This window comes from Anolis sagrei, chromosome 2 (assembly GCF_037176765.1).
Source record: "Anolis sagrei isolate rAnoSag1 chromosome 2, rAnoSag1.mat, whole genome shotgun sequence".
Lineage (NCBI taxonomy): Eukaryota > Metazoa > Chordata > Lepidosauria > Squamata > Dactyloidae > Anolis > Anolis sagrei.
Genome location: NC_090022.1, coordinates 86,918,369 through 86,943,236, shown reverse-complemented (window position 1 = coordinate 86,943,236; position 24,868 = coordinate 86,918,369). Strand labels below are relative to the sequence as shown.

At 40.4% G+C, this 24,868-nt stretch overlaps 1 protein-coding gene across 3 annotated transcripts in view; it reads left to right on the top strand.

Annotated features, from left to right (window-relative positions):
- The window catches only part of RUFY1 (RUN and FYVE domain containing 1), a 34,270-nt gene that overhangs the window by 7,973 nt on the left and 1,429 nt on the right, over positions 1-24,868 (top strand). For 2 of the 3 annotated variants that reach the window (XM_060765390.2, XM_060765392.2), the window contains exons 2-17: positions 5,155-5,325; positions 6,463-6,580; positions 7,758-7,859; positions 9,266-9,389; positions 11,053-11,114; positions 12,103-12,168; positions 12,591-12,660; positions 13,874-13,975; positions 14,243-14,359; positions 14,964-15,131; positions 18,838-18,935; positions 19,046-19,165; positions 20,892-21,021; positions 21,292-21,386; positions 23,093-23,141; positions 24,103-24,180. In XM_060765390.2, the coding sequence (XP_060621373.2) occupies positions 5,155-5,325; positions 6,463-6,580; positions 7,758-7,859; positions 9,266-9,389; positions 11,053-11,114; positions 12,103-12,168; positions 12,591-12,660; positions 13,874-13,975; positions 14,243-14,359; positions 14,964-15,131; positions 18,838-18,935; positions 19,046-19,165; positions 20,892-21,021; positions 21,292-21,386; positions 23,093-23,141; positions 24,103-24,180 (1,670 nt within the window). Of the gene's footprint in view, positions 1-3,429; positions 3,524-5,154; positions 5,326-6,462; positions 6,581-7,757; positions 7,860-9,265; positions 9,390-11,052; positions 11,115-12,102; positions 12,169-12,590; positions 12,661-13,873; positions 13,976-14,242; positions 14,360-14,963; positions 15,132-18,837; positions 18,936-19,045; positions 19,166-20,891; positions 21,022-21,291; positions 21,387-23,092; positions 23,142-24,102; positions 24,181-24,868 lie in introns of those variants that run through there. The other variant, XM_060765391.2, reaches the window with a different exon arrangement.

The window sequence follows — 24,868 nt, the reverse complement described above, 5'->3', positions numbered from 1 at the left end:
ACTATATTAAGGTATTGACTTTTGAGATATGAACACAACTGATTCATGTGTTATCTAGCAAATATGTGTCCATTCAAAGAATTAAAAAATGGGAAACCAATTTTCTCTAAATACTTAAAATCCATAGAGTTGCCTTAGAAGCACTTTGGAAATGCAGCAAAGACGGGGAATAACTACTTGGTTAGTATGTTACTAGCTTGTTGGTATTTCATCCTAACTGTTCTTTAGCTTGCTAAATTTGCTGACTAACACTCAAAATAAACCTTTCCTCTAAAAATGTTCACCATAGCTCTTCCTTTGGCAGATTCAGTAAAACAAGAATGCTTAAGGATTAGTTTTGGGTGAAAATATCACAAAACTCTATTGTTAAGACAGGTAAATATGCTTGTCGTTATGATCTCTGCCTTTGGCAAAAGGAAAAATTAGGCTAGATCTACACTGCCATATAATATAGTTGGAACTGCATTGGAATGCATTATATAGGTCTACACTATATGGCAATGTAGATTCAGCCTTAGAGAAGGTTTTGTAGTTAGAAAACAGTTCAAGGGCTTGGATTGGAGAGCCTCCAAGGGGGAAAAGGAAATAGAATGGGGTGAGGGCTTAATTTATTTGCTTCATCCTCAAGCAGCCACGGCCCTTGCAGAACAAGCCATTAGACCAGAAATGCCATTTTGTAGATACATTGGGCCTGCATGTGTTTCTAGGGAGCAGGTGGTGTCACTACACTCTTCAACTGTTCTCCTCTATCCATTTTGTTCTTGTTTCCATTGTAAACTGTTGCACGTTATTATTTGGGGTGAACCCCTTTGCAATCCTTTAGTGTGTTTGTTATATACCTTGCATGGGACATAAGTAAACTGTTTGATTAACTTTCCCCTTTTTATTTTGCTTCTCTTGGCATTGCTTTTCTCCATCCCCTTTCTCCTTCAGTGGATTGCTTGGTTTGAGGAACTATTAATCTGGAATCAAGTTATTTAGCTGAACCCATGCCTTCCTTATGTCTGCTGAAACATGAATCCTGTTGTAACTATTTACTTCTCAACCTACTATGTCTTTTAAAAAATGTTCTTGGAACTAACTTCTGTTCAGTTAAATGAGCAAAGCATGTGCTCTATCACATTGCAGACCCTGATAGGGAATGGGAAGACAGAGCATGCAGGAAAATATTCTGCATATGCTCAGGTGGAACCAGAAATATATCTTATTTAACAAACTGTCCTTGATTCAGATGAATCTTAATATCTGATTGCTGCTCTTGCTGAAATTCACATATCATTTCTTACAAAGCCTTACGCATCAGATAGTAAAATGAGATTTCAAATTTAGGATGGCCTTTCCCAATCTGACAGCACTGGTTGAACTTCAATTTTATTATGGGCTTTCTAGTTCATATAAGGTGTGGGGGAGACCAGGGGTGCATCTCCACTGTAACATCAATGGAGCTTGACACCATTTGAATTGCTACAGCTCAATACTATGGAATCATATGGATTGTAGTTTGATGAATCACCAGCACTGGGTTGCTGTGAGTTTTCAGGACTGTATGGTCATGTTCCAGAAGCATTCTCTCCTGACGTTTCGCCCACATCTATGGCAGGCATCCTCAGAGGTTGTGAGGTCTGTTGGAAAGTAGGTAAGTGAGGTTTATATATCTGTGGAATGTCCAGGGTGGGATAAAGAACTCTTGTCAGCAGTCAGCCAGGCTTTGAAGTCACAAGTCCATTAAAGGCTAATCAAAGTTGCCAATTGCAAAATTCACACTTGCCTGAAGCAGACAAGAATCATTTCTCCCATCCTGTATATTCCACAGATATATAAAACCCACTTACCTACTTTCCAACAGATCTCACAACCTCTGAGGATGCCTGCCATAGATGTGGGCAAAACATCAGGAAAGAATGCTTCTGGAGCATGGCCATACAGCCCGGAAAACTCACAGTAACTCAGTGATTCCAGCCATGAAAACCTTCAAGAACACACTGAATCAACATCACTCTTTGGCAGAGGAGGCTAAAGACCTTGTAAAACTACAACTCCCAGGATTCCATAGCATTAAACCATAGCAGTTGAAGTGGAATCAAACTGCAGCGTAGGTGCATCCCAGATTGGGAAAAGGAAACTTTTAAAAAGCGCCTTCTGATGGTGTCAAAAACAAAATGTTCTTACTAGTTACAACCTCCAACGCATCCTCTGTATATCTTAGAAACCACGGATCACATAAACTAACCAGCAGCAATCCAACAAATTAAAACAATTGTTACCTGTTGTCAAATAAACTTTCTGAATAAGGTCTGAACTAGACTGGCTGGCTTTTGTGGTTTCTCTTAGCTTTTATGAGTATTCTGTGAAAAGACAACTATAATTTGGGGACAGTTTTGCGCTATACAGCAAATGTATGTGAAGACGCTGGTAGGACAGGCCTGGGCCAACTTGGGCCCTCCAGTTGTTTGGACTTCAACTCCCACAATTCCTTAACAGCTTCAGGCCCCTTCCTTTTCCCTCTCAGCCACTTAAGCAAAAGGAAAGAAAGGAAAGGGGCCTGAGGCAGTTAGGAATTGTGGGAGTTGGGAGTCCAAAACACCTGGAGGGCCCAAGTTGCCCCAGGCCTGTGCTAGGAGCATGGAGAAATGAGGAGCGCATAATAGCTGGGGGAATAAAGAGAGCCTTAGGCTGAGTCAAACTTTCCTGATTAAGAACCAACTAATCCTTGAAAGTCAGTTCTTGTGGGTTTTTTCGGGCTATATGGCCATGTTCTAGAGGCATTTCTCCTGACGTTTCGCCTGCATCTATGGCAGGCTTCCTCAGACCTCTGAGGAAGCCTGCCATAGATGCAGGCGAAACGTCAGGAGAAATGCCTCTAGAACATGGCCATATAGCCCGAAAAAACCCACAAGAACTGAGTGATTCCGGCCATGAAAGCCTTCGACAATAAATCCTTGAAAGGCTTGCAAGTGTTATAGGTTTATCCATTTTAATCAGTTACTTAGGATACATCTGTACTGCAAAGTTAATGCAATGTGGCACCACTTTAACTGCCATGCCTCAATGATACAGGATCCTGAGAGTTACTGTTTTAGCCCTCTCTGAAGCAAGCCGTCCCGAAACGGGAGCAGGGAAAGAAATGAGAACGGGGGGGGGGGGGGGATCCCACTGAACACAGAAAGGTGAGGGTCTCCATGAAAAGATCAGGCGGAAGGGAGAAAAGCCAAGCGCCCAAAATGGCGCCCCGCTACAAATGCACAGCCGGCCTCTCCCCGTTTGTTTACAACCTCGCCTGTCCTTTCCCAAAACAGTCTGCTCCTCTGTCCAATCAGGATCGAGGCAGGAGTAAGACCTCATCAGTCGGAGCGGGTGGGGACTGGCCAGAGAACGCAGCCAATCAGGAACGCCGGGCTTATGCCCCTGGCGTTTCAATTGGTTTCCAGGAAGGGGCTCAGAAACCTCGAGTTTTGACCCAATCAGGAGCTTGTGTTGGGATGGAGAAGGGGTGGGGGCTGTTGCTGCGGTAACGCAGGTGAAGGTGAGAAACCAATGGGGAAGGGGAGGGAGGGAGGGGGATGCTGAGGCCTCAGCTCTGGGGTGGGCGCGTGGGGGCTGAGGGAGCCCTGCCCGAGGGGCTTGTCAGCCATGAGGAGCCCAAACAGGGGTGTTAAGGGAGGAGAAGGAGGCTCTCAGGGAGGGGGAAACAAGCTGCAAGGAGGCCAGGTGCTCTGCCCTTTCCTTTCCCCAGGAGACTTCTTGTTTTGGCCCTTAGGAAAGGAAGAGGTCTCCTCAGAAATGAGGCTCAGGACCAGGCAGACACGTGTACACTCTGTGGGGGTTCCTGTCAGGGAAGTTTCTGAGTGTCTCCATCCTCTTCAGCAATTCTGGTAGGGAACCTGAAGAGGAAATAAAATGTGGCACCCAAATATTTTTTCCCTCATGGGGATGGAATTGAGCTGTGCATTTCCTTCCAGTTTTAGACTGGAGCTCAAAGACACCCTAACCTTTGGGTTTCACACATCCTTGCCAGGCCTGCATCTGCATTGCGAGTTACTGTTGACTAATAATAATAATGTGTTGTCAGAGACTTTCATGGCCAGTATCATTGGGTTGCTGTGAGTTTTCCAGGTTGTATGGCCATGTTCCAGAAGCATTCTCTCCCGACGTTTCATCCACTTATGTGTCAGAGGTGTGAGGTCTGTTGGAAACTAGGCAGGTGAGGTTTATATATCCCTGAACATTCCACAGATATGTAAACCTCACTTGCTTAGTTTTCCATCAGACTTCACAACCTCTAAGGATGCTTGCCACAGATGTGGGTAAAACGTCAGGAGAGAATGCTTCTGGAACATGCCCATACAACCTGGAAAACTCACAGCAACTCAATAAAAATAATAATTTATAATATGTAGTTATTATATCAATCTATATATATATATAGAGAGAGAGAGAGATAGTAGTAGAAAAGTCACAAAGGTGTCTGATGTTTTCATACGTTTTCACAAATTTCTTTGGAAAGATTTTACACATAATGTAATTTTATTTCCTATATATACCCTACATTACGTTATGATATTCTTCATTAAAAACAAAAAAGTTATTGGTATTAAATATAGAAATGCTTTGTGACAATATCTTTATCTCTTACCTGCCTCTCCCATGTATCGAAACGAGGAAAAGACTAAAATACAACACATCACATGAGTTAGAAACATGTAATATCAATTTAAAATAACATAAATGCCATAGAGTTATTTAGGAATGCATGTAGATCACAATATGCCTAATGTCTTTAGGCTTCACCAGTGTACAATGTGTAAATTATCCAGTAGAATATTTAATGCTACATGAACTGAATAAAACTCAATCATAGAGTTGGAAGAGTCCACATGGGCCACCCAATCCATCCCCTTGCCATACAACAACACAATCAAAGCACCCCCAACGGATGACCAATTATTTTTGCTCTTTTTGCCTTATCCTCTCCAAATTCTCATAATCTAACATGTCAGAAATAACCATTTATTTGCTTGCATGATGTGTTCTGTGCGTTTTAGTTTGTTTGTTGGATTTCAGATGTTACTATGTTATTTCTGAAATGTTATGGTTTGGAAATGCTATTTCAGGTGCTCTTTCTTATGTGTGTGTGTATTTATATATCTTCAACAGCCAATTACCACACGATGGAAGAACGTTCAAATCTCATGAACATGATGAAGCTGAGCATTAAGGTCCTAATTCAGTCGGCTCTGAGTCTGGGAAGGATTCTAGATTCTGACTTTCCTCCTTTGCAACAGTTCTTTGTGGTAATGGAGCATTGTCTCAAGCATGGACTTAAAGGTGAGTTTTCTTTGAGTACTGGTTTGGGCTGCATATAAAATTGGCCATATATCCTTATGGAGGTGTGTTTGTGTGCATCTACACTAGACTTAATACAGTTTGACATGAGTTCAACAGCAGTCACTCAATGCTATGGAATCCTGGGAGCTGTAGTTTGATGAGGTATCAGCACCCTTTGGCAGAGAAGGCTAAAGACCTTGTCCACAGTTCCCATGATTCCATAGCATTGTGCCATGGCAATAAAAGTGGTGCCAAACTTAGATGCATCCTAAGTTTAATCAAAGTTATTTTAACCACACTATAGGTATTTGTCTTCATGGTTATAAACAGAAGCCTGTAGAAATCGTTTGCAAAGTTGTATCTCACTTATACAGAAAATGATTAGAAACACTGAAGGGTAAAGATAGAGGAATTATATCTGTAAAGGAGAATTCATAACTCAGCTTATCCATAGACCTACCTCAGTTTACCAATGGCATTAAATTAATAGCCAGTCTACTGAAGTAGTGGTTGTGGACCCTGTTCTTGTGTGCTCTAAAGCTTATTTAATAAGTTTGAGGAGGTTGTTGTGTGTGATATTTAAACTCCTTTGGAACCTCATTCCTGTATGCAAACGTATCTAATGCTGACTTAACAGTCTTCTTAAAACGAAATGTTTTCTCGTGGCAAAGGATTATACAGTAGCATTGCTGAGTCTGGAGGTGTTTTTCAAGAACTCTCCAGCATAATCTGTTAGGCAGACAGATAGACAGATGAATGAAAATAAATCACATTATTTTTAGGATGGCTGAATCGTGTCTTGATACACCTGTCCACTGTGGTCAAATAATACATTTAGTCAGAAATAAGTTCCACTATATTTAATGTGTCTTATTTCCTTATAAGTGTTATATTTAGGTTTATAAAACAAGTTTAAACCCTGAGTCTGAGTCTAATGAATACCCGGAAGTAAGCAAACACTGTATTCCCTCCTCGCCTGTTCTGAAAATGCATTGAGCAATCTGTGATTGAAGGTTTATCCCGTTTTGTTTTATTTTCCCTTCACTCTGTTTTGATCTGCAGAGATGTAACTTGCTTTGTTCTCTGTGCTTTATGTGCTTTGAACTGAAATAAAATATTTTCTTGCCTTTCATTTAGCTAAAAAGAGTTTTATTGGTCAAAACAAATCCTTCTTTGGACCTCTAGAACTGGTGGAAAAACTTTGTCCAGAAGCATCAGATTTAGCAACAAGTGTGAGAAATCTGCCAGAATTAAAGTAAGTTGAAACAAATCAAAATCCAACAAGATACTAAAAAAAAAACCCAATTATTATTTCTAATAATTATGTGCTATCATATATTTTAGTGGCTGGTTTAGCTAGATGAATCATATGATGAGCTAACTAATTTATGAGCAAAAGATGTAATTTTTTTGCTAGAATGTTTTTAAAGAAGCGTGTTTACTAACTACCCTATTCAGATTTCTCACATAATGTTAACATTCCACATTTAAGAATATCAAAATTGTATTGATAATTCACTATCAGGTTTCATAATCTGATCCAGAAAATGGCCACTCAGGTGCCACTAGCAAGGATTCAAGCTGACTTAAAGTAATAAAGGTCACACTGGACTCAGTACCAGAACTGCTCATCCCGGCACAGATTAATTTCATAGTGATACATGAGTAGTCCCTTATCGCTTTTTAAACATTTTTTTAAAACTATCTATAACAAGGTAATATAGTACATATATGGAATGATCTACTGGAAGAGATCTGACGGCTAAATGAACTGTCAGAGTTCAAGAGAGAATTGAAGACCTTTCTCTTCTTGCAGGCCTACCCAGTCAATTTTAAACCCGAACTTTAAATTTACATTTTAGTTGTATTTTAATAGATGCATTTGCATTGCATTTTAATCCTTGCAATGTGTATTTTAGTATATGTATTTTGTGATGGTGTGTTTTAATGTATGTATTTTATGGTGATGTGTTTCAATTGTGTTGTGCCCCATCTCAAGCCACGAGGAGAGGTAGATAACAAATAAAAATGTACCATCATAACCATCATTGTCATCATCACAAAATAGTACTAAAATAAATTATATCTTTATCAAGAGAGATAAAGATATAACTACTTTTTCCACCTTTCTAATAAATGGTTATCTTCTGCTAGAAATGGGTTCTCTTCTTTTAGCAAGTGGAGCTTCCTCTCGGATTGTCAAAAACTCTTGATGTAACAGTATAGCATGGGTTTCTCTTGTTCAAACAATAATTTCTAGCAGAAAAATCCTGTTTATTTTTATCTGTTTCTTTCTTTTTTTAAAGAGATTTATTGTCTTTCCTTGTATTTATTAACTAGTTGTGTACTTCTTAATACAAGTGCTATCATAACATATTATGTATGCTTGGTGATTTGACATATTTGATAGCTAGTCTTTTGTGCAATTGTAGGACTCCTGTAGGAAGAGGCAGAGCTTGGCTTTATCTTGCAGTGATGCAAAAGAAACTGGCAGACTACCTAAAAGTACTCTTGGACCACAAGCACTTGCTGAGGTATCATCTTTTTTTGTTTCATAGTGATATCTTTTGTCACGCAGAAAAAAGAGGCATTAAATAATTGAATTAGTACTGCTTTTCCGTTAAGACCATTAAATGGAAAGATCTGCTCAGAAAACACCTATGGGTGAAATGGGTTGTTGTTGTTGTTGTTAATAGCTATTACATCAACTTATGACAACCCTATGAATGAGAGACTTCCAAGCCCTTCTCAGGCCCTGCAAACACAGGACGGTGGTTTCCATTATTATCTACCTTTCATGTGTCCTTCCTCTTTTTTCTACTGGCCTGCACTTCACCAAGTATTATCTTTACTAATGAGTCATTTCTCATTAAATGTCCAAAATGTGATAGCCCCAGATTAGTCGTTTTGGCTTCTATAGAGAATTCAGGTTTGATTTGCTCTAGGACTCATTTGTCCTTTTGATAATCCATGGTGTTGGTAGAAATTAAGTAAATTGTCTTTTGGATTTTTTGGTCAGTTTTCTTCACTATCCAGCTTTCACAACTATCCATAAAATGGAAATGGAAGTTAGCTGTAAATACGCCCCTCTTTCTCTGCTCCCTGATGCTATTTCCACCTGCTCCTTCACAGCTCTGGAACAGATTCTCAGAGGCATATATGGAAGGGGGGGAAACTGCTAGATGGGACATTCAACTGCTAGGATTTTCTAAGTATATGTGTGTGTGTGTGTGTGTGTGTATACATACATACATACATACACAGGTGGTCCCAGAGTTACAAACATCCAACTTACAAACGACTCATAGTTAAAAACAGGGATGAGACAACTGAGAGGGAGGAAAATCTTCCCTTAGGAAGGGAAATCCACTCGTCAAAGAGTTATCATGGGGAAAAGGTGTCTCAACTGAAGCTTTAGCACCAATCCTTGTTTCCCCAACAATCCAATGAGCACAGGGACACAGTGAGGTAGAATCTTCTGAACAGGGCCACAGACAGCAAAACAAACACCACAAGGGTGTAAACATTCCCTTTGCTATCCAAAGCACTCCCTCCTCCTCCCCCACCTCCATATGACTTAAAATGTACCTGTTCCAAACAAATTCAACTTAAGAACAAACCTACAGACCACTTTTTCTTCATAACTTGGGGACACCCACAACAGAAGCACTGTTTACAATACAACCTTCATTAATTTTATTTACTGATTTGCATTTTCTGCAAAATCAGTACTCCAAGCAGTTCCTAACCAGATTGAATGTAAAAGGTATTATTGAAAGTACAGTACAGCCACTCTGAGTCTCTTTTTAGTGAGATAAAGCGAGATACAAATAATAATCATCATCATCATGTACTTTTATATTGGCTTTGTCCTTACGTAAGGCATCAAGGTAGAGTGTAAACTTATCAGCTCAAATATTTTTGTCTTTTATTTTTATAGTGAATTTTATGAGTCTTATGCCTTGATGATGGAAGAGGAAGGAGCTGTGATGGTGGGTCTCCTTGTGGGACTGAATGTCATTGATGCAAATCTCTGCTTAAAAGGAGAAGATCTGGATTCCCAGGTGAAACCATTATTCCTTTAAATGAAGGAGTATCTTTCCTGATTCACACCCCTTTAGGCAGCTCAGAAGGGATTTTCCTGTTCCTCGATCGTAATAATGAAAAAAAGCTGCACATGGGGAACCTTTGTGGGCAGCAGTTGTCAATCAAGGTCCAGGTATGGAAATAGGGCAAATCTGTGGGTCATCCTTCTCCCCCAGAACCACCCAAAGGCCACATGGACTGCCAACAAGTCAAGAAGGAGAGAGGGATGAAAATAATGTCCATTTCATATTATGTAAGAAAAAGATTGATCTATGATAGTAAACCGTGTGGGGGGCGTACAACCTAATATTTCAAAATGTGAATTATTGCTCCTCGTGATTCCTATCCTAAGAGAGGTGCAGTACAACTCCCCTATCCACAGGGCCAGTACCTGTGGTTTCTTTTGTCCACATCTAACAAAACATATACTATGTTGGAAGTCATTCATTCAGTAGGGTTTGCTATTACCCATGGTTTTGTGTATCCATGCAAAGTCCTGAGATGTATCCTTCATGGATACAGGAATTACACTATGGGAGTTTGCAGGGAGTCAAGGGCTTCCATAAAGTGGTATCTTTTTATTAAAAGTCAGGTACTCTGAATGAAAATCTAAATGTGTATGTTTTACAGTTAAAATCTAGCTCTTGGTTTCAAATGAGATGTATGTGTCACTATGGGGCAGGAAGGAGAACATAGTACATATGCACACTCCTCAGATGAAATATTTATCCTGCTCTTAAATTTAAACAGTAACTTAGAATTTTAGTTGAGCATTCAGAAAAACATTTTAAGCATCCAAAGAAAAAGAGCAGGCAAATAGACCAAGGAATTGTGAACCCAACAAATGCAAGAGCTGTAAGCATGAATGATTTTCAGCAACCCATTCTTGTAATCATTGAAATTTGGGAACTAAAAAAATTCATTATAGAGGCAGAATTTCCTATGTAAAGAGTCAGTGTCCTTATTACCTTGTAAGTATAGGTTTTCCCCTGACATTAAGTCCAGTCGTGTCTCTCCATTTCTAAGTCAAAGAGCCGGCATTGTCCATAGACGACTCCAAGGTCATGTGACCGGCATGACTTTGATCTGCTCACATTTGCATGTTTTTGAACTGCTAAGTTGGGAGAAGCTGGGGCTAACAGCAGATGCTCATGCCACTTCCCAGATTTGATCCTCCTTGTTATCCCCCTGCCATTGCAGTAGCTAGATTCCTGAGAAGAGAGATGTATAGAAAGCTCTTTCCCATAGAAATACAGTTCCTCCTTGTATTGGCCACTCCTCTTTAGTCTTTCGCTAGTTTGTTTAGTCTCTAGCAACTGTTGTTAAGATGTCCAAGGACTTCTCAGAAGGGACTCTAGGCCTTGTTTCCTAAGTGTCTGGTGCCAGGTTATATTGAGTAGAGCAAGAAAATAATTGATATGATGTCTAATTGAAGCTATGCAAATTAGTTGGCCCTAGGAAGGAACTGAAAGAATAATCTCTCTAAAAAGAGTATCGTGTTGTTGCACCAATTCTTTCTCCACATTTATTTGAAGGTGAAAGGGGGTATGAAAATAAGGAAATATTAGCTGATCCTATCTGGGCATTAGCTGTAGTATTAAATTAATTCAGTTGTATAGTAAACCTGATTTTTCTTTTTAGGTTGCAGTGATTGATTTTTCCCTCTACCTTAAGGATACACAAAGCACTGACAATGGCAAAGAGTATGTATAAGCTTTTATTCTTAATCAGTATTTAAAAGAGAATTGTGATATATAGAGAATTAATCTAGTTACTTATGGAGGGAATGAGTCTAAGGCCTTCCAAATTAATATGACTAACCAAATATAATAGTTGGAAACACATGCTTCTTGCCTGCTAATGTGGATCTCTGTCCTTAATTAAATTTGCACAATTTCAATCCCACTACTTTATATATGGGAGCTCCCTGTGACGCAGTGGGTTAAACCGTTGAGCTGCTGAACTTACTGATCGCAAGGTTGGCCATTCGAGTTCAGGGAGTGGGGTGAGTTCTTACTGTTAGCCCCAGCTTCTGCCAACCTAGCAGTTCAAAAACATGCATATGTGAGTAGAAGTAGTACCACTTCTGCAGGAAGGTAACAGCGCTCCATGCAGTCATGCTGGCCACATGACCTTGGATGTGTCTACGGACAACACTGGTTCTTCGGCTTAGAAATTGAGATGAGTAGCCCCCCCTCCCTCCCCAGAATCAGGCACAACTGGACTTAATGTCAAGGGGAAACCTTTACCTTTTACTTTGTATATTTGGAATGGATCTGTGTCTTCTTTGAAAGGATCACTTTGGAATTAAAAAGAAATATTAATTTCCATATGTCATGATATAGTTATATGCTCATCTGTCTTTTCATAACAATAACTTAATAGCTTTTCTCAACATAATTATTCTTTTGAAAATAGTTATTTTTTGCTGCAGTGGCGGTCATATTATACTTTAATGTCAAAACATTGGGCCTGACTGATACTAATTCCCCAGAAGAAATCACTCTATTTATTTTCATTTTTTAATTTGAGCCATGCCTTTTTGAGACTGTACTGGTCCCCTATAAGGAAAGATCACTTGGACCCTTACACTGCAAGCTTGTCGTGTTTTCTTGTGGTCTTTTGCTAATATAAATGTAGCCCTTGAAAGAACTGACAATTCTGAGAACAAAATCTTTATTTTGAAACTAGAGATGGAGGAATCACTGCTGTGCTTGATCAGAAACATTATGTGGAAGAACTTAACCGTCATCTAAGGTAGGTTTTTTGTTGAAAGTTTTTTTTTGTTTGCCCCTCTTGTGTGAAAATCAAAATGTTAACATAAAGAGGGCTATAGTTTCAGAGGTACCTCCCCCTTTTTCTGCCACTGTTTTGTTGTTCTTCCCTAGTACCAAGTTCTGCCAAATGTGTTATCCTTTTCTCTGCAATCAATTTTCTATGTTTCTGTCTTATTACTCACTAGTTCCCCTTTGTGTTCTACCACATTATTTCATAAATGCACTTAAGGTGTGCGTCATGGGAGAGGGCACTTAGTTTGTTTCATTCTACTGATATCATATCCTTCCTTTTAAAAAAATCTCAGAAAAACATAATTCCTGTTAGTAATTATTAAGATTTCCTGGTTTGAATGACATAGGAGTGGTTCTAATTAAATAGATATTGATGATCTTTTGTTCCAGTTGTACGGTTGGAGACCTTCAAACCAAGATAGAGAGCTTAGAGAAGACCAATTCAAAGCTTCAGGAAGAGGTTTGTGAGAGTGAAATTTATTTCAATTTTTTATTTTTTTTCCCTTAATAAAATTGTAGCAACTGCTTTTTTAAAATTAAGTCTTAGCAAATGTTGACAAAGACCTAAGCAGAGCGAGAAGTCACATGTTAATTCAACAAGCTGGAAATATCATGTGATCGAAATAATATACCTGTAGATAAGATAAAAAGAATGTTATAGATAAGAGAGGGTATTAAATATGAATACAACCTGTAAAATATGCAGAACTTGGGAAACTTGCTTTATAACATTTAAGATTATTGAGCTGTTTAGCACAGTATTGTCTGAAGCTCTCTGAGATTTCAGGTAGGAATATTTCCCATTACTGTATGGGATTGACCCTTTTGTGTGTTATTGTGTTGTGCACCATGAGCTGAGAAAAATTAATTATTAGTCCAAGTTTATGAAAGATTCTGCCTCTTGAGCATTTTTTTTTGCCTTAAAGGAAAAGTGCTTTGATGTGAAACAGATATGAGAATCAGAATGCATGATGATGTTGCACTACAACCTCCATCACCCCATACCATTGGCTGTAATGGCTAGGAGCGATGGGAAATGCACTCTGAACAACACCTGTAGGGCTTCATGATTCCCACCTCTGATGGAGAGAAAAAATAATAGTAGGTGTAATTCCACTCAAGGCATTTATTGCCCTGATTCAAATAATTCTACGTGGTTCCAGATGTCATATTCTGTTTGTAATACTCCCGTGTCTTTTCCATCATTTTTGTCTCTTTCTTTTCACACCAAGAAACTCTGACAAGGAGGGCAAGGCACAATAGTACGAATCCTAACAGATCAGACATCCCCCTCCCTTCCCAAGGGTATGCTGCCATCAAAATCCAATTCCTCTGTGTTGTATAAAGTCTGTTCTGTTTGTAAGGGATACTCTTTTAACTTTTAGGTTCCAGCACTGGCATAGTGTTAGGTGCGTTTATTCCAAATAAATAAAATATGTATTCAGTATAACTTTTATATTTAACAGCTGTAAGCCAGCCTCTTTTAAGATAATCCCACACTCACTGTAAGCAGTTTAGGAGCAGAAATAATGTAAATAGTTCCGCAGTCTGTCTTAGCTGAATTTTGAGGTCTTGATTTTATGCTCCAGTTGAGTGACAAATGGGTATTATGTTCACCTCAAGGGCACATGGCTCTTTCTCTCCTTCCTGTTCCCCTGCTTCCCTTTTGCCAGTTGACAGCAGCAACAGATCGGATCCAGGCACTTCAGGATGAGCAGCAGGAGCTGAGGCAGCAAAATGAACAAATCCGTGAACGAAGTGAGAAACATGTAGAGGTCAGTCAGGAATACTACAGAGCAGACGTGCACTGCTTAGAAGCCCCGACTAGCTTGGCTTACTAATGCAGCTTTTTTTCCTTTGAAAAAGAAGCAAACTCTCTTTCATTCTTGCCTACAAACCTGATATGTTTATTTAGTTTAGAGTAATGTCTGGGGTATGAAGTAACTTTAAATCAGGTAAAACCTGCCATGAAGGAAGTACTACCCCAGAAAAACTACTCCAATATGTGTGCAGCAAAATTTTACAAACCACTTTGTATTTAGGTGACTAAAGAAGACACGAAAGTTGAACTGGAAACTTATAAGCAGACACGGCAAGGCTTGGATGAGATGTATAGTGATGTCTGGAAACAACTGAAAGAGGAAAAACGTATTCGAATGGTGAGATGCCACATTCTCATGATCTGAAGTGAATAAGTTGTCTGCATAATCTGAATCAATTCTGTTTAAGGCCAGTAGTACATAAGCACTATGAATTGCTGACCATTGGATAGCGGAACAGCAAAGAGTATAGATCAGGGTGAAGATAGTGGCCCACGGGTACATACCCCTGCCCTACCACCTCCAAAACGTATTTTTGAAAAGTTGAGAAAATATTGTGCCACATTCTCCAAGGTCATTTTAAACTCAGGAGAAGGCCTATTCCCAGCTCACTTCCTACTGGAAAACAAAACCACTGCTGTCCCTCAAATGGTCTAACATACTGTTGTATTCCTCTGGGGCTTGGGAAGCATTTGGGAAAAATTTTAAAATGGACAAGGCAGCCCTTTGGCTCATGTAAGTGGACATCATTTTGGTGAAGGGGAGCCTCAAAAGTCCTAGTCAATATGCTATATTGGAATTCCACCTTTTGTACTTCTATTGGTGAACTAGGCCATGATCTGCAGATAGGCAACTTCCTTTGGCTTGTTTATTCTGAAGCTTGGCTCATGTTTTGTACAGCAGAAATGTTTTGTTCATTGAGTTTTGCATTGGAATTTTTAAGGAGCTGGAGAAAGAGCTAGAGCTACAAATTGGAATGAAAACTGAAATGGAAATTGCCATGAAACTGCTGGAGAAAGATACTCATGAGAAGCAAGACACTTTAGTTGCCCTTCGTCAGCAGCTAGAAGAAGTCAAAGCTATCAATTTGCAGATGTTTAATAAATCTCAGGTATGGGTATCAAGTTAATGTTCCTATCCCTGACACTTTGAATGGGCATAATGCATTGGGATAATTAGCTTACCTGTCCGAACGTATCTCCCTCTTTGAACCATCTCAGAGATTAAGATCTGGGAAGGCCCGGCTCTCCTTCAGTGACATCAGATATCCCCCCTCTCTGCTGACCTTTAGGAAAAAACTGAAAACCTGGATGTGGGACCAAGCGTTTGGATAATTGATTAGTGCAATATGTGAACATGGAATGGTGCAATGATAACTGGAACGGCGGAGCCCCCGGTGGCGGCAGACCTGAAGACCAATAGGTCGCAGGTTCGAATCATAGAATCATAGAATCAAAGAGTTGGAAGAGACCTCATGGGCCATCCAGTCCAACCCCCTGCCAAGAAGCAGGAATATTGCATTCAAATCACCCCTGACAGATGGCCATCCAGCCTCTGCTTAAAAGCTTCCAAAGAAGGAGCCTCCACCACACTCCGGGGCAGAGAGTTCCACTGCTGAACGGCTCTCACAGTCAGGAAGTTCTTCCTAATGTTCAGATGGAATCTCCTCTCTTGTAGTTTGAAGCCATTGTTCCGCGTCCTAGTCTCCAAGGAAGCAGAAAACAAGCTTGCTCCCTCCTCCCTGTGGCTTCCTCTCACATATTTATACATGGCTATCATATCTCCTCTCAGCCTTCTCTTCTTCAGGCTAAACATGCCCAGTTCCCTAAGCCGCTCCTCATAGGGCTTGTTCTCCAGACCCTTTATCATTTTAGTCGCCCTCCTCTGGACACATTCCAGCTTGTCAATATCTCTCTTGAATTGTGGTGCCCAGAATTGGACACAATATTCCAGATGTGGTCTAACCAAAGCAGAATAGAGGGGTAGCATTACTTCCTTAGATCTAGACACTATGCTCCTATTGATGCAGGCCAAAATCCCATTGGCTTTTTTTGCCGCCACATCACATTGTTGGCTCATGTTTAACTTGATATCCACGAGGACTCCAAGATCTTTTTCACACGTACTGCGCTCGAGCCAGGCGTCCCCCATTCTGTATCTTTGCATTTAATTTTTTCTGCCAAAGTGGAGTATCTTGCATTTGTCACTGTTGAACTTCATTTTGTTAGTTTTGGCCCATCTCTCTAATCTGTCAAGATCGTTTTGAATTCTGCTCCTGTCCTCTGGACTATTGGCTATCCCTCCCAATTTGGTGTCGTCTGCAAACTTGATGATCATGCCTTCTAGCCCTTCATCTAAGTCATTAATAAAGATGTTGAACAGGACCGGGCCCAGGACGGAACCCTGCAGCACTCCACTCGTCACTTCTTTCCAAGATGAGGAGGAAGCATTAGTGAGCACTCTCTGTGTTCGTCCACTTAACCAATTACAGATCCACCTCACCGTAGTTTTGCCTAGCCCACATTGGACTAGTTTCCTTGCCAGAAGGTCATGGGGGACCTTGTCGAAGGCCTTACTGAAATCCAGGTACGCTACATCCACGGCATTCCCCGCATCTACCCAGCTTGTAACTCTATCGAAGAAAGAGATCAGATTAGTCTGGCATGACTTGTTTTTGATAAATCCATGTTGACTATTAGCGATGACTGCATTTGTTTCTAAGTGTTTGCAGACCGCTTCCTTAACAATCTTTTCCAAAATCTTGCCCGGTATCGACGTGAGGCTGACCGGACGGTAGTTGTTTGGGTCATCCTTTTTTCCCTTCTTGAAGATTGGGACCACATTGGCCCTCCTCCAATCTGCTGGAACTTCTCCCGTTCTCCAAGAACTCTCAAAGATGGTTGCCAATGGTTCCGAAATGACTTCCGCTAGTTCCTTCAATACTCTGGGGTGTATTTGATCTGGCCCTGGGGACTTGAACTCATTAAGAGCGGTCAGGTATTCCTGGACGACTACCTGGCTGCTCTTAATGAGTTCAAGTCCCCAGGGCCAGATCAACTACACCCCAGAGTATTGAAGGAACTAGCGGAAGTCATTTCGGAACCATTGGCAACCATCTTTGAGAGTTCTTGGAGAACGGGAGAAGTTCCAGCAGATTGGAGGAGGGCCAATGTGGTCCCAATCTTCAAGAAGGGAAAAAAGGATGACCCAAACAACTACAGCTCCTCATGTGGGGACATGAGAGAAGCCTCCCACAAGGATGATAAAACATCAAATCATCCAGGCATCCCCTGGGCAACGTCCTTGCAGACGGCAAATTCTCTCACACCAGAAGCGACTTGCAGTTTCTCAGGTCACTCCTGACATGACAAAAAAAAAACTGGAACGGCCTGGACTACGATATTGGATTATGTAATTTTAATAATTTTAATGTTGATATATTTTTAGCAGATGGTTTAATGTATATGTTTTTTATTTGCTGGATATGTATTGTATGTAATATATGGCATCAAATTGTGCCTCTGTGTGGAGTTGAGAAGGGTGGGATATAAATATGGCAAATAAATAAATACATTTATTTATGTGGCCTTTGCAGCATCTTATTGCATAAGAACCAAAGACAAGTCACCTGCCCAAGGTCACTTGACCTATTAGGGGCAGGGAAATTTGACTTCTGGCATTTCCAATTCAGGGACCAGTCTGGAAGTCATGTGGCAAGCTTCTGAACCCACTTTGAGCTAGTGTCACAACCTACACACTTCTTCCTCTTTTCTCACCTGCTGGCTTTTGCAACATTTAAATTGGGGCTCCCCCATTACATCCAAGATCAAGAAGTCTGGATTCATGTCTCCTAAGATGACTAAGCTAGGATTGCATCTGCACCCAGCTTTCCATTTCGGACATTCTGCTTTAAGCAAACCAAGTTATCCTAAAGGTGGTATTTGAGGAATAGGGTCAAGTACAGAAAGAAGCGTGCAGGCCTGGTAATTATTTTTCATTCCAAAAAGTGTACGAACACTGCATGAAAACCTCTCCTCTGTTTAGTATATAGTCATCTCATTCAATAGTACAGTGGTTAATTTCTCATCTTTAATACCTTGGGGATTTGTTAGTCTGTTAGATACAAAAACAGGATTTTGTCCAGACATCTCCCATCTGCTTCCTGCATAAACTTCACCTTAATTACACTTGATGTCCTGTTGACCTCAATAATGCATGTAGGATATAAAGATATTCACTTGCACAAAGTGACAAGAAGCTGAAAGGGAAGCTTGTTGTCTGTTAAAGACACTTTGGTGATGACAGATTTTCTAAGAAAAGTAAGAGTCTCTGTCGCATCAATGTTTGTTCAGACAGTGCCTGCATGCATCTTTGCCTATTATGAGGAGGCAACAATTTGCTCTTCTCTGAAATGCCTTAGAAGTATTTTGAAGGCTCTTTTCCAGGTTGTGTTTATTTAGAAATAGGATGGAGCTAGTTTGGCTTAAACCTTTAGGGTTCTATTAACATATTGTTTGGATTGAGACTGTATTTGCTGGGTTGCTCCTATGCTCTCATTTGTCTCTCTTGTGCATCCCATAGCTAAGCCAGTGCTTTTACCCTTGCCATCAGATTACCTATTATAAGATTTTAGAGGCAGGGCAACTTTATACATTTACCTTTTTGGAAGGGAAATGTGCTTCTGAAAGAAAGGCCTGGCAAACTGTCTTTCTGACTGGTTTTGTTCTTATGCTTATCAAGCAGGGCCCTCAGATGGTTTGATTTTTGTAGCCTGAAGGAATTATTTGACATGTGATATTTGAATTCTTTCCCTCCAGAATACAGAGACTACTTTACAGCAGAAGAAAGAAGCAATATCATCCTTTGAAGGCAAAACAAATCAAATGATTGCTTCTATGAAACAAATGGAAGACAGGTAACTTCTTCCATAGAGCTGGTCTAACTTGTGATCTTCCTAGTTCCACAGCGTTCCAGCTTCCACTGTGATTTTACGAAACAATCAGTATGTGTTGGTGTCTTCTTTAGGCTTCAGCATGCAGAAAAGGCCAAGAGGGATGCAGAAGAGAAAAGCGTCAAACTGAAAAGGGAACTAAGCAGCAGAATTGAGATCCTGAAGCAACAACTAAGTCAGCTGGATAGCAAGTGGTATTTAAAACTCTTTTGTCTTCACTCTGTCTTTAAAGTGGGTTTTACTTGTTTAAATAGAAAATTAGCCACTGAGAATATAATTCAGAGTACCAGGACAGAGGAAGGAGCCCTTGCGCTGGTGGAGAGGAGTTCTGCAGAGGATGGAATACATGTAACACTCAAAGCAAATCCCATGGGTATAGATAGATCTTCTGCCTCAAATGTGGTCCTGAATCTGGGTATCTCCTTTCTACTGAATGTGGTGTCTGTTTTCCATCTCAATCAGAACGTCGTTGTTCTTCCAGCTTTCTTCCAGAATCTTGCTACTGATTGAATGCAATCTCTGCATTCCATATATTTCTGTAGTGTTGACCTTTCATTTTGATTGTTTAGCTTCCTTTTCAGAGTCTTAGAGACTATTTCTGTGTAATTCCTCTGCTTAGTGGAGGCTACATTCGGGAAAGCTGTTATTTTTCCTTCTGTGGCATGGCACTCCCTCCTCCTATGGTTAAACTGCTGAGCTGCTGAACTTGTTGACCAAAAGGTCAGCAGTTTGAATTCAGGTAGCAGGGTGAACTCCTACTGTTACCCTCAGTTTCTGCCAGCCTAGCAGTTCGAAAACATGCAAATGTGAGTAGATCAATAGGTACCGCTCTGGTAGGAAGGTAACGGCACTCCATGCAGTCATGCCAGCCACATGACCTAGGAGGCGTCTACAGACAACACTGGCTCTTCAGCTTAGAAATTGAGTTGGACACGACTAGACTTAATGTCAGGGGAAATCTTTACCTTTACTAGTCTCCTATTAAGATGAGTCACAGAGACCATGAAGGAAGAGGGCAGGTTGCTTACCTATAACTTGTCCTCTAGTCATTTGTGAATTCACCCAACCCACCCATCTTCCCCTCACTGTGTCTTGTGTTCCTTAGATCCTTGGGTGCTTCTTCAGCACCCATAAAACTGAGGATTTTGGTAGAACATGTGCTAGTATGGCACTCAAGGAGTGGACAGGGCTGCTTCCAAAACAGTTAGGTAATAGCTCTGGAAAGTTCTGAATAATGCCCTGTGCTGGTATAGGTAACCCATTTGTTGAGTTCACGGATGACTATACAAAGAACTACAGGTTACCGATAAACAAAATGTTTTCTTTTTCCTGTTTCATTTTGCACATTGAAGGGTTAAGAGGCTTTCTCCCAAGTCTTCTAATGTGTATTTTACCAATCAGCCACAAAGCTGAATCCAATTCTTGCCTGACAAAGGACCCATGTAAATTGTGTTTTATAGTAAAAGATGGGATTGGATGATGTGATTTTAGGACTTTAGACTTGCAATTAGTGTTGTTTTCCAGACATAAGGACACTTCGGCTTTGTGTCTTCTGAACGGCAACACACCTCTCTTCATATAGTCATATACAAAGGCCTTGAAACTAAGAGGAAATATAAAAGCATTGTAATATCCAGCTCAAGCAAAATATAGCTCAAGATGTGCAAATGTCTGTTTTAAAGCAAAATATAACCCAGAATCTCACCAAACCAGCTCTTGCACATGCCTGAAGAAGCTCTCTGGATTGCAAGTGCTGTTCTACACAGAAATACAAAATCCTTCTTTGGTGACCCCAGGAAAAGAGCATTCTCTACCTACCCCTCATTTCTTATTCCAGAATTTTCTCAAAAGGTTCATACTTTCCAGAAACAAGCTTTCAGTCTAACGTATGGCATTTTTGTTGGTTTTTAACTAAAATAGTTCAACTCTTGAGAAAGAATTAAAATCTGAGAAAGAGCAGCGACAGACTCTGCAACAGCAGCTGCATCAAGAGAAAGATACCACCACTTTGCTAAAAACAGAACTACAACAAGTGGAAGGCTTGAAAAAAGTAAGTGAGATGGAAACCTGTATTTTACATAACCACCATATCAGGGCCACAGAAGGGGTAAAGTCCCCAGGGGCAACTTACGGTGCAAATATCTTCCTGGTGTTAGTTGGCTTTACAACAAAAAGAAATGTTTCCCTTTACACAGGTAGTTTCTCTCCCCATTTTTCTTTGGTTCTTATAAAGCCAGTCCAAAATAGAAGACACTGAAGAGGGAGGTCTGTCAAATAACAATATATGGCATTTCATGTGTGGTGTGCATATGTTTTATAGGAATTAAGAAAACTGCAAGAAGAAAAGCAGCAGTTAGAAAAGACCTGTGAAGAACAAGAACAGGCCCTTCAAGAAATGGGGCTTCATCTTAGCCAGTAAGCATGGTTTGTTGATTCTGAAATCCATGTTATTTTCAGAAATTGAGAAATCACTCACTATTTATGCAAATGAAACCTGAAAATTTCCTCTTTCCCAATTTGAATGTCTGCAACTTGTCCATGTGATTTGACTTGTTATTTCTAGCATGTTGCTTGAAGAAGCAGTCTGGAGATTTCAAAAGTCTACACATCTTGATGATCCTTTAACTTGACCTAGTATCAATATTTCCTTTAAATGGGTGGTTATTATTATATTTATTTATACTTGTATTTGAGTCCCAAAGGGGACTCAAAGTGGCTTGACATAAAAGCATTAGCACAGAGTTTAAAATTTACAAATATACAAAAATTAAAACAGAATTAAACACAAACAGCACAAAAAATAGTTTAAATCCATCAAAACATAATCAAAGTTTTATCGAAGGCTTTCAGGGCCGGAATCACTGGGTTGCTGTGAATTTTCCAGGCTGCATGTTCCAGAAGTATTCTTTCCTAACGTTTTGCCCACATCTATGGCAGGCATCTTCAGAGGTTGTGAAGTTTGTTGGAAACTAGGCAAGTGGGGTTTATGTATCTGCAGAATGTCCAGGGTGGGAGAAAGAACTCCTGTCTGCTTGAGGAAGGTGTGAATGTTGCAATTAGCAACCTTGATTAGCATTTAATGGCCTTGCAGCTTGAAGGTCTGGCTTCTTCCTGCCTGGGGGTATCATTTGTTGGGAGGTGTTAGCTGGCCCTGATGGTTTCTTGTCTGGAATTCATCTGTTTTTGAATGTTGTTCTTTATTTACTGTCCTGATAATCAAAGTGAAAACCACAGTAAATCTTAAATACCTTCTTTAAAAGCCTGCTGAATAAAAAGGTTTTCGCCATTCTGGCTTTCCTGGGCAGGGAGTTCCAGAGTCGCAGGACAGCCACCAAGGAAGCCCACTCTCTTGTTCCCACCAACTGACCTTTTGATGGAGGTGGGACTGAGAGAAGGGCCTCTCCTGAAGATCTCAGGGCCTGGGCAGGTTTGTACAAGGGGATGAGGTCAGCCAAATAGCCTGGACCTGATCCATCTAGGACTTTAAAAGTCATAATCAGCGCTTTGAATTGTGCCCAATAACAGACTGGCAGGCAGTGGAGCTGCTGCAACAGGGGGTTGTCTGCTCCCTGTAGCCAGCCCCAGTGAGCAGTCTGGATGCAGCTCTTTGGACCAGCTAAAATTTCCGAGCACTCTTCAGAAGCAGTCCCACGTAGTGCACATTATAGTAATCCAGATGGGCTGTAACTAAGCCATGTCCCACCATGGCCAGATCTGGTTTCTCAAGGAATAGGCGAAGTTGGCACACAAGTTTTAATTATGCAAAGCCCTCCTGGTCTCCGCCAATACCTGGGTCTCCAGGTTCAGCGCTAATACCCCAGTATGTAATGAAAATCATTAACCATTTGATAATTGCAAAGAGTTATGAGGCATTCCTCATACCAGAGAGGGCTCTATAAATTAGGAATTGTTTGAGTTCAATCTTGCCTATGTCATAAACTTATAACATGTTTTCTTTTTAGCTATTCTTTTGTAGTCTCATTTACCTGCTCCCTCTTCACCTCCTGTGTAGGATGGCATTAACCATATATAGCAGTATATCTTTGTAAGAATCACAAGATAATGTTACATTAGCTTTCAAAGTTCTATGTAATTGTGAAATATTGTTTTTCCCCCCCTAGATCCAAACTTAAGATGGAAGATATTAAAGAAGTAAACAAGGCATTAAAGGTATCACAGCTTTAACAATCACTCTGAAGAGATGGACAAATTGCAGCTCATGGGCCACATGGGACTCCTTTAGGCTCCACATCGCTCCTACAAATTCCCTTAAAAACACTGGCACAGTTTTCCTGCCATTTGTGCCCCCACATTGTGTAGAAAGCCCCTCAACATATGAAAACACACAAAAGTCCCCTTCCTTCATCCCCCCCCCCCCCCAAGCAGTGCACAATCCTAAATTAACCAAAATAGCCATGTTTTCCTCTGCAGTCCTTCTCAAAATTATGACAGGAAATCACGTCACTTCCCTGTGGTTGAGCAAGGATTTGAACCAAGATCTCCGGTCCTAGTCCAACACGCAGCCGTTACACACCCTGGCTGCATCTTCCAAAGTGCAGCACCATCAAAATTCTTTCCAAGATATTAGGACACTCTGATCTTGTCTGACCTCTAAGTGTGACATGCTTTTAGCTAAATGACCATTGTCAGTTATATGAATAACAATATGATCTTGCCCAGAGGGAGCAGGCTTGTTTTCTGTTGCCCTGGAGACTAGAACTCAGAGCAATGGGTTCAAATTATAGGAAAAGAGATTCCACCTGAACATTAGGAAGAACTTCCTGAGTGTAAGAGCTGTTCAACAGTGGAACTCTGCCTGGTGGTGGAGGCTCCTTTGGAGGGTTTAAACAGAATGAAAAACATCATCTGTTAGGGTGCTTTGATTGTGCTTTTCCTGCATGGCAGGGAGTTGGACTCGTCTCTCCTGTGATTTTGATTGTTTCCCTAGAAGTAACTCCCATTTCCAGGCCAGTGTAAAAGTGGCTGCAACCTCAGATCAGTTCCCTGAATGTGTTTGTGAGCTAGATATTATTGTTCCTGCTTGTGGTTTGACTTTGTGTGTGAGACCTTGAAACAAAGTTTCAGTCCTCTCAATACTTCAATAGTAATTTTCCTTTTGCTTCAATATTAGGGCCACACTTGGCTTAAAGATGATGAAGCAACCCACTGTAAGCAGTGTGAGAAAGAGTTCTCCATCTCAAGAAGAAAGGTAATGCCAGTAACAATGTTTCAGTGTTACAAAACAATGTCAAGGCCATCTGTAAAGCCTAAATTCACTTGAGAAAACAGACATTATGTGGCTTTTGGGTGGGTGGGGTCAGTAGTGCAGCATCCCAGTTCAGTTGTGAGGTGTGTTACAGGAACTGGTATGTATTTCTCACTAGGTCTGCATCTGAGGCTGAAACAACCAAGACTTGGCATTGTGTGTCCTTTTGAGGGCAGTTTGTCAGATCCAGTAATTGCAAAATGTAAATTACAGAAAGAAAGGGGACTCTGGAGAAGGCTTCTGTAACTATATTAATATACAGGAGCTCCCTTCAGTCTGCAAATTATAGGATGTGTATATCAAGACATTTCTAGCATTTTACAAAACCAAGGGACCAGCAACAATATATCAGATCCAATTAGTAAAGTGCCTGCTCTAGAGTCATACATGGATTTTGAATTGAACCTTTATTCTGATGGGTTTGTCATTCACCTTTATCTCCAGTGCAGTATGAAATCTCTTCCACTTCTTTCTTCTTCTCAATCAAGAGACATAGTAGCATTTAAAGGGTCAATATTAAAAAAAAAACCTTTAAGATTAGTGGGTCCTCCATTCAACGTCCTTCCTTCATTTGTTGTGGTCATTATTTTTAGATTTCAGCTATTCTAGCCAAATGAACTAGCATCTGTGG